This window comes from Gracilinanus agilis, chromosome 5, assembly GCF_016433145.1.
Source record: "Gracilinanus agilis isolate LMUSP501 chromosome 5, AgileGrace, whole genome shotgun sequence".
Classification (NCBI taxonomy): domain Eukaryota; kingdom Metazoa; phylum Chordata; class Mammalia; order Didelphimorphia; family Didelphidae; genus Gracilinanus; species Gracilinanus agilis.
The window spans coordinates 312115681-312125311 of record NC_058134.1 but is presented as its reverse complement, the minus strand read 5'-3'; the positions used below and the strand labels follow the sequence as shown (position 1 = coordinate 312125311).

Here is a 9631-nt window from a genome sequence, read left to right as displayed (position 1 = left end):
AGAGAGAGAGAGAGAGAGAGAGAGGAGTTACAGAACGATAGAAACAATAACAGAAAGATGCCAATGAAAAGGGAAAAGGAATTTGGGGACGAGGAAGGAATTCTGGGTGATAGAATCCAAGGGTTCAAGATGTTTTCTAACTATACATTACTTTTGAAAGGCAGAAGAAGGTCAGGCCTCTGCCCCAACGAGAAAAATGCCTTTGCCTTAAGACCTTGTTTTGTTTTGTTTTGTTTTGTTTTTTAAAACCCTCACCTTCTGTCTTGGAGTCAATCCTGTGTATTGGCTCCAAGGCAGGAGAGTGGTAAGGGTAGGCAATGGGGGTCAAGTGACTTGCCCAGGGTCACACAGCTGGGAAGTGGCTGAGGTCAGATTTGAACCTAGGACTTCCCGTCTCTAAGTCTGACTCTCGTTCCACTGAGCTACCCAGCTGCCCCCCTTAAGACCTTGTTTTTACTGAATCCTGGCTTTTACCGGGAGATGCAGGGGGACGATGTCAGGCCTCTCCTTGTTCTTCTGTCCCCACAATCCCTTCCAGGGCCTGGTCCTGCTCAGTCACAGCCAGAATTGTGTCCGGAGGCAGAACAAACTTCCTGAACTCACACTCGTTTCCTCCCCAAGAGACAGAGATCTTTGAAGAGGGTCGTTTCCCTGCTAAGATTTTCTTGATTCTGCTGTTGGGAAAATTTCCAGAGACAGGAGAAATATTCACTTTTTCCTTAATGTTTTGAAAAGGGGGCTGGCTTTGTATTCATGCTGTATATACTCCTATAAACACACAGATGCACATCGTAAACACGTATGGGGAGGCACCTGTGTCTGCAGAAATACATGTACATATATGCCTAGATCAAGACCCAGAGGTTGCACCTTTATGCTTAAATGGCATCATTAATATCTTCACTACCAATTTTTTAAGCCCTTAGCTCCTGTCTTAGAATCGATTGGATGCTAGTAAAGGGCTCAGTGACTAGGGTTAAGTGACTTGTCCAGGATCACATGGCTAGGAAGTGTCTGAGGCCAGATTTGAACCCAGGGCCTCCCCACAGCAAACCTGATGCTCTATTCACTGTGCTACCTCGCTGCTCCTCCATCACTTTCTCAGACAATCAACCAAACATAATTCAACTAAATGATCCTCAAAACGGTAAATCGAGCCCTGACGTAGAGTGTGTGCCTGGCTCGGTGACCAGGCAGTATAGAGAGAGGAAGCCGGGGGGGGGGGGGAGGGGGGGCCTTATCCAGTGGGGAGGGACGGACTCTGCTTGTGTTCCAAAGAACCTGCCAGGCTTCGGAGTTAGTCTCTGAAGAGATCGAGGACTTCCTCGAGGTTCGGACAATCCCCATCTTCCAGCCAGTGGCCATGCTGGTAGCTGCTGTCTGCCTCCCGGCCTCGCCGACCATCCCGGGCTGCCCTCATCCTAGGGGGCTTCCACAAACATATTCCCTCCAACCCCTTATCCTCCAGGCCCATAGTTCAGTCACTTCCCACCTCAGCTACGTACAAAATTCTTCCTACCCTTGGCCTCACCATCAGCCAGAAGGGTGCTGCTGCCATGTTTTTGTCAGAGGGGCAGTGAAGAGAGCACTGGGCTTGGAACTGGGGAGGCTCCTCTCCTTGAGTTCAAATCTGGCCTCAGACACTTGCTAGCTGGGTGACCCTGGGCGAGTCATTTAACTGTTTGCCTCAGTTTCCTCATCTGTAAAATGAGCTGGAGAAAGAAATGGTAAACCATGTTTATGAGCTGAGAAACACCCTTATCTGATCAGTCTCCTGGCATCGCCCCTTCCCCCTCTTCCAGTCCCAGACTCTGCTCTTCAGTCGCACAACGACCGAAGCTCGTAGATCCTTCTGTTCTGGGCTAGGCCATTGCTCATGGTTAGGCCATGCCAACATAAGAAAAATGACAATATGACTACATTTAATTTATACTCGACACTATGCCAATTAGATTAGTAGGGACATACTTTATGGGACTTGGGAAAATAATAAAATTCATTTGGAAAAGCAAAAAGAAATAGTATGTCAAGGAAAATGTTGAAAAGAAAGGGGGCTAGCACTTCAGCCTGCAGTATGGAAACATCCGGTAATGATAGAAAGATCGATGAAATAGCCTAGAGCAGTGATGGGCAAACTACAGCCCGTGCACCAGATGCGGCCCCAGAAATGTTCTATCGGCTAATCTGACAAATACACCGAGTAGGATACAATACAATGAAACTTGGAAAGAGCTGCCTTAGAAACAGACTGACAGAGGAGCATTTCCTTTCCTTTGGCCCCTCTTTCAAAAGTTTGCCCATCACTGGACTAGACAAAAGAGAATCAGAAACACTAGAACTCAATGCCTTTGGATTTTTTGGTTTTTAAATTATTATTTATTTAATCATCACTGCCACGGCCAAAAAAAATTTAAACAAATGCAAAAAAAAAGTACGTGCCACCCACAAACTCCACATTTTAAACCTATGCAAGTGACGTGTATGTGCTAATACAAACATCCTCTGCTTCGAAACTCTGATAAAGTAGAAGATAAAAATTGTCTAGCAAAATCCATTTGTTAAAAAAAAAAAATTGGAGAGTAGGCGAGTAGAAATTCGACTAAGACCAACATCTTGTGTCAGATTCCGAACCACGTTCTCGACGTTCTCGATGGCGCTTCTCTGAGGATCATCACGCTCTTAAACACAGTCTGGAAGAGAAGTTGACCAGATACTCGTCCCAGCCATGGGTGGGAAATGTCTCATTCACCAAATGAGAAAGAAAAGCAATTTGAAAAGACAAAATGGAGAACTGATGACGTGAAGCAGAAACGTTTCTGCCGGAAAAACTGTGTAACTGTGTGCCCCCGGGAATTGGGGGGGGGGCAGGGAATCGTTATTTTAAACTTCTCCGATAAGGAGTTGGTTGGCCAAATGTAGGAACAATGAATGTTTCTATTCCGGGAACCATTGAATGAATGCCTCTTTCCCGGTAAGAAAGTGCTCAAAGGGCTTGGAGGAGTCATCGGAAAGTCTGCCCAGCTGCTTCCAAGAATGTTCCGCTTCATGAATAAGAAGAGAAATCAGATCCAAATAAGTCAGAGGCTTCCCTTCACACCCTGCCAATGTGACAAAGGTGACAAAACCTGGCAATTGTGACGTGGGATGGACTGTAGAATGATAAGCTCACTAACACGTGGGGGAACAGTTGGGAAATGGTGCCGCCATTTTGGGAAGCAATTTGGGATTGGGCAAAAAAGTGCCCGAGACGTTCCTGCCCTGTGAACTAGAGATCATGGCTTAAAAGCCCCAAAGCCACCAGACAGCTGTAGAATTGGATTTTTTTTTTTTTAAATAAAGCTCAGGGTTGCATTAACTTTATTTTATTTATTTTTAAACCCTTAACTTCTGTGTATTGGCTCCTTGGTGGAAGAGTGGTAAGGGCTGGCAATGGGGGTCAAGTGACTTGCCCAGGGTCACATATCTAGGAAGTGTCTGAGGCTAGGACCTCCTGTCTCTAGGCTTGACTCTCCAACCACTGAGCTACCCAGCTGCCCCCGGCTGTAGAAACAGATTTTTAAAAATAACCAGAGAGCAATAAATCCCCTCATTGCTATGACCGCTAGGCCTGTCCCCAAAGGGATCAGAGGAAAAGGGACAGAACTTCGGAGAGTAGCTCAGAGAATTGGGAAGCGAGGGGGGTGGCCCAGCACCTGGGGAGTGGCTGAACAAGCTGGGGATGTTACTGTGGTGCTGTCTGAAATGCTGACGGTTAAAATAAACTCATCCATCGATGGTAAATCCCCAGCAATTGAGTACCGGAACCATCGCAATAACCTTCTGGCTGGCTGGGTGTCCTCTAAGGGCACCTTTCAGCCTCATGCCTGGCATACAGTAGGGGGCTAATGAAGGCTCTGCCTGCATGTTTTCTTCTTTGGCTGATGAGGGATCAGGCCCGTCCCGCCTCTTCTGTCCGTGTCCCTCCGCGTGAGGGTCTGTTCTTCCCGGTGACTTGGGGATGGGCCCCAGCTTTGGCGGGGAACGCCTGCTTGCTTTTTTCTATTGGCCTATTTTAGGCCAAGGCCTACCTTGTATGGACAATTAAAGGAAATATGGCTGTGTGGCCCTGGGCAAGTCATTGAATCCTGCTTGCCTAGCCCTTGCCAGGTTTCCCACTTAGAACTGATGCTGAGTCAAAGGTCGGGATTTAAAAAAAAGAGAAAGAAAATCCTGGTTGAGAGGGGAGCGTGGAAGCCGCGGCGCCCCAACACCAGAGAAGCGGCTCAGGCACACTGTAAGCGGGGAAGGTCCCACCCCAGACGTCTGGCCGATGCTGCCAAGGCGCTGCTTCTCTCTGTCAGTGTTATATTTAAAGGAGGCCCCTTGTATCTAGTTGAGGAGGTAGAAGTGATGTACAGAGAGGCGAGGATGGCGCCTCTCCTTATAACAGTTGCCCAGGCAGGATCCTTCAGGTCAAAGTGGTTTATCCCTTCAGGACCCACCTGGGGTTAATTGATATATTGATTTGGGCTCTTCAGCTGGGATAATGTTGGTAATCTGACTGCGTGTCTCCCTTCCCAAACAAGCTTGGAAACCGATTTAGGAGGTACTTTAAACTTTATATATTAATAAGAAGGCTGAGGGTAAAGGGCTGGGGTATTGGAGACCCGACTCTAATTGTTACTAATGAAACTCCCAACTGCTGGCAAATGAAGAATCAGCGTAGCTTCCCTCTGGCCCAGCCTGGCCAGGGCTAACCCAGAGCAGGCAGACTGCTGGGAAATCTTCAGCTTCTTCTTCTGGAGATCTTCAGCCTTACAGTTGAGATATCTCCACCCTTTCCACCCTCTTCTTCGTCTCCTGCCCACTTCCCGGATCCCTCCTGGGCCCTGGAAGCCCAGATATCTAGATGATGAAACTCCTAATATCCAGGGGCAGCAGACCCCGAGGTGGTGGTCAGGAACAGGTTGATAACAGTTTATCAAGGACAGGAAGAGCTTGCAGAGAGGTGTTTGCACCCTCTCCCTCCCAGACCAGGATCCACCAATCTCCAGCCTCAGCACAGGTCAAAGACCCAGAACTTCTGCTCAGGGTTCTCAACTGCCCCCTCCTGCCTCCCGCAGGCCTCTCTGGGAACATTCCATCCAACTGACTTATCTGTCAATCATCGAATGAACTTCCAGCTCCCAGAGATCCAGTATAACAGCATCCAGAGCCCATCCCGGGAGGAGAAGCCGCTGGGGGGCTTATGGGAGGTATCGGACATTTGGGGTGCCGAGTCACAAGCACAGAAGGAGCAAAGGGCCCTCCCTGCTTACAGTTTGCCTGAGCCGGGCCACAAAGCATTCCTCTTCCTCATCCTTCCGCCCCGCTGACTTTGCTGCCATGTTGGCCCTGCTTTGGCCGCCCCCAGGCCCATTTCCATGCCCATCATTCCTGCCGGGCTCTCGGGAACATTTTAGTCCCTTTCTGGCTCCCCTCCTCCGCGCCATCCCAGCTCTGGGATCCCGGGGCCAAGCCTCTGGGACAGGCACGGGCCAAGGCCAGCTCCACCGCGGAGGGAGGCCCCCCCCAGCCCCCTACAAAGTAGGTCCGGGAATCTGCTCCAGCCTCTGCTGGCGGAAGTCTCCCCCACGACCACTAGGTGGCAGCGAAGCCTCGGTGCGGCGGGATTTCAGCCTCAGGTGCGGGAGGGGAGGGGAGGAGGGCCCTTCCCCGGGGACGGAGGGACCTCGGCTTTCATTCCAAGTACGACCAGGGCGGAAGAACACCGAGGAGAAAATTACCCAGGCTGTCGTGAGGACCCTCCAGGCCCCGCTCCGGGATTCTCTTTAGCCGCGGGAGTGGTTTGGGCATTCTCAGACCTCGCGGCGGCTCCGAAGCAAAGGGCTTAGCCAGAAGCTCAGGGAGAGCCCAGGGCAGCCCTGCAGGCCGGGAGCGGAGTGGGCGGAGGCGCCTCGCTGCCGGGACACTGATAAGACGGTGCCCGGGAGGTGTACCGGGAGAAGCCGCGGGGGTCCGGCTCTCTCGGAATCGGGGGAGTTTCTCCGGAATGGGCGAGGCCAGAGCCACCGTCTTCGCCTCCCCGCTCTAGGTGGGAGTCTTGCTGCCGGCCTCCTCCTTCGTTCTCTTCAGTGACCCAGAAGGGGGTGGGAGGGGGAGGAGAGGCTCCTTTGGGCTGACCGCTGGCCACGCGGAATCCGGAAGCCCCCAAACTTGCGGCCTCCAGCCGTCCGCGGACCCCCACTTTGGTTAGCTTGAAGGGGAAAAGCCCCACCTGGAGTCTCAGATGAACCAGAGCCCTTAAAGTAGCCCCGTCGGGGGCTGTGTCCGAGCCCTTTACCTGGTGGCCCTGCCCTGGGCTGGGCCTTCCCCTTTGGCGTCCGCAGTAAAGCATCGGCCCCCCCCTCCGCCCCCCCCTCGTTATTCCCGTGTGGGACTCCTCCTCTTCCTCGGTCACCCTCCCGAAGCCAATCCGCTGCCCGCTCCTCCTCGCCTCGGGGCTCCTCGGGGTGGGGCCGGCATCCGAGAGTGGCTTTTCGGACCTCGGTGGGGTTTTCGGGTTACAACTAGTGAAGTAGGACCGGCCCGGCCCCTCCGGGAGGCCAGGCAGGCAGCTTGTGCCCGCGCTGAGCCCCCCCCCCCTCACAGACAAGGGGCCACATTGCCAACTGGGGACGCGGGAGAGACCCGAGCGCCACCCACCGATCACTGACCACGCGCGCCCGAGTCTGCTTGGACGACAAATGAGAAAGGACCAGCCCGGCGTCTCGGAGCTTCCCGCAGGGAAGGCGGGCGTCCCCATCCCTGAATTCGGGGCTCCGGCCTGTTTCTGGAGCTCCCGCTTCATAGAACGTCTTTTCAAACAAAGCACCAATCGCCGAAGGATCGCGATCCGTCAGAATCTGTCCGCCCACTACTACGGACTCACCTTCCCTCCGCCTCCCCAGGTACCCAGGCCGGAATCAGTGCATCACTCCTGGGCTAGAGAGCTCCAGGGAGGCCACTTTCCCCTCATTTATAAAACCAGTTAGCCGGGACACTGCTGGGTGAAGGCACTCGCCCAGGGTCCCAAAGCTCGGGGCAGCTTCTTTTTTAATGCCAAATTCCCACCCTGGTTTTCCAAAGTCACGTGATCCATATTATCTCCCAACCGCTCCTGGAGCCGTCAGTGAGTCCATCTGGGCTCCAAGGGTGTCGTGATCCTGCACTATTTCCATGTTGTTCCTTTGGTCACATTGACATGGGCATTGTGCAGCGAGGGCAGGGACCCGGCACCCCTTAACTCAGGGGTCTTCCCTTCCCCCTTCCTGCCCTGGTGACTCCCCGCAAAGACCATCGTCCTTGGAAGGCCTTTAAGTTGCCCTAGACGAAGAGATCCACCGCCTGGATATCATCAAGTTGTAGCTCAGACATCCAAGGTCACCCCGGTGTCTCCAGGCAGACCTGATCCGATGACCACTCCCCCCCCCCCATGACTGAGTGTTTCCCACTCTAGAATCACGTCCCATCATGACACAGTTGTGGAAGTTGTCCCCAGGACTGAGGGATTCAGGGGGAGCCTCCCAGGGCTGCTCCCCTCATGCTGTCTTGCTGGCCACTAATTCTATCTCACTAATAAAGCTTTCTTTTTACTTTTAAGCTAAGCCTGGAGTCCTCTCATTCTTGAGAAAGGTTTCCTTCCCGAACCAGGGGGTTCACCATTTGCTCCCCTATAACAACACGGGTGGCCCCTGACCCCCCAGGCTCTCGGAGTTTCCCTTCACGTCTCCTCACCTGTAGGGTGGGAGCAAAGGGAGAGCGGCCAGCCAGGGCCCCCCCCCCCCAAGACTGTACACTCCCCTCCCTGCCCCAGGATGCTGAAGGAGCTGCTTCTGAAAACTTATTGGGCCGCCCCACACCCGTGATTCCCAACACCTGCAGGGCTTCTGCAGCTGTTCCTTTACTGTGGGGCAAAGAAAAGCCTTTGACCTCCGTGCCGAGTCAGAAGGGAGAGAGCCCAGCGAGGGCTCCTGTGGAGGATCTCGGCCTCCCTCTCCTCCCTGGGAGCCACTGAGGAAGAAATGTTGTAAGCCTTTTTTTGGGGGGAGGGTGGGAAGGTGGCCTGCGTTGGTGCTCTTGCTCTTTCTTCCAGTCTAGGCTAGAGTCCCCCCTGGGGTGGGGGGTTAAATTTGCCTCAGCAGCTCTATTTAATAAAGCTAAAATGAAATGAGAAGCAACTGGCAACTCTTTGCTGTTAGTTTCTCCGGCTTCACATTTCTAGAAGAGCCATTTCCCAACTCAGAAATGGCCCAAAGACATGAATAGGCAGCTCTCAAGGGAAGAAACGGAGGCTCTCTTTAGGGCCAGGAAAACAATGCTCCAAAATTCTCTCAAGTCAAAGAAATGCAAGCAAATGCAATTCTGAGCTTATTTCACACCTCTCCAAGCGGCAGGGACTACAATACATGTAATAGGAACTGTGCATTGTGGCTGGGTGGTGGGACTCAGACCGGAAATCCTGGAGACAGGCAGTCTGGCCCGGGGCCTCAGGAATGCTTGGCTGGCAGGAAAAGGAGTGAACAAAAGAACAAAAGAGGACTCGCACATCTCAGGCATACGAACCCCCCAGAAACGGCATGGCCAGGGCACCCCCAAAACCACAGCAGTGTTTCAGGCAAACTATAAGCACGGAAGTCCTTTGCTCCTTTACATCCTGGTGACTCCTAACCCCAAACATCTGATAACTCCCAGAAGACCCTGACAGGCTTATCCTCCTTGGATCATCCTTTAGTCCAGGGTTCCCAAGCTTTTTTGGCCTACCGTCCCCTTTCCAGAAAAAAGGTTACTTGGTCCCCTGGAAATTAATTTTTAAAAATTTTAATAGCAACTAATAGAAAAGATAAATGCACGAGTGGCCATCACCGCCCTCCTGGATCGCTGCAGCACCCACCAGGGGGCAGCAGCGCCCACTTTGGGAATCACCGCTTTAGAGGGACCGAGAGACACCTCCTCAATATCATCAGGTTGTATCTCACATATCCATCTGTCCCCTAAACTAGGAGGGTCACCCCTATGTCTTCAGGCAGACCTCCCCCCCGCCCATGCCTCAGTCACATCTTCACTGCTGTAAAGAGTATAAAGACCCCAGAATTCATGTCATCTGGGAACAGCTTTCCATCCATGCTGTCCCCCCTAGGAGACAGTCTTCCTGGCCAGATTCAACATTACCTTCTAAATTAATAAATTTCTCTTTTTATTTTTAAGCTAAGTTTCCGAGTCTTGCATCCTTGCAAAAGGTACCCTTCCCGAACCCCAGGGGTTCACCTCAAGCATACATAAGGATATGTGAATGAAGTGGGACACTTCATGAGAAACACCAAACGCCCAGGTTTAGAAGTTTGAGGGACCTTTAATAACCGGCCCACCAGGACATCCTCCCCATATGAGAGAGGATCACCCCGCCCGTGAGTAAGTGCGGACTATCTAGAGGAAAAGGAGGTGGCGGGAATTTTCCTTGGCTGCATTTCGAAGGAGAGGATTGGTGGGTTCCAACAGGTTTGGACATATATATTCCTTCTCTGTTAAGCAAGCAAGCGGCTTCTCAGAAGCAGAGGGTCAGGGTGGGTCAGGCAAGGTGACAGAAGGGAGGGGAGGTAAGAGGTTGGCTGGT

General features: G+C 52.3%; 1 protein-coding gene across 1 annotated transcript in view; it reads right to left on the bottom strand.

Annotated features, from left to right (window-relative positions):
• The window catches only part of DENND5B (DENN domain containing 5B), a 221548-nt gene extending 216182 nt beyond the window's left edge, over nucleotides 1-5366 (bottom strand). The window contains exon 1 of the mRNA XM_044679311.1: nucleotides 5298-5366. Within this exon, the coding sequence (XP_044535246.1) occupies nucleotides 5298-5366 (69 nt within the window). The remainder of the gene's footprint in view (nucleotides 1-5297) is intronic.
• Nucleotides 5367-9631: the final 4265 nt, after the last annotated feature.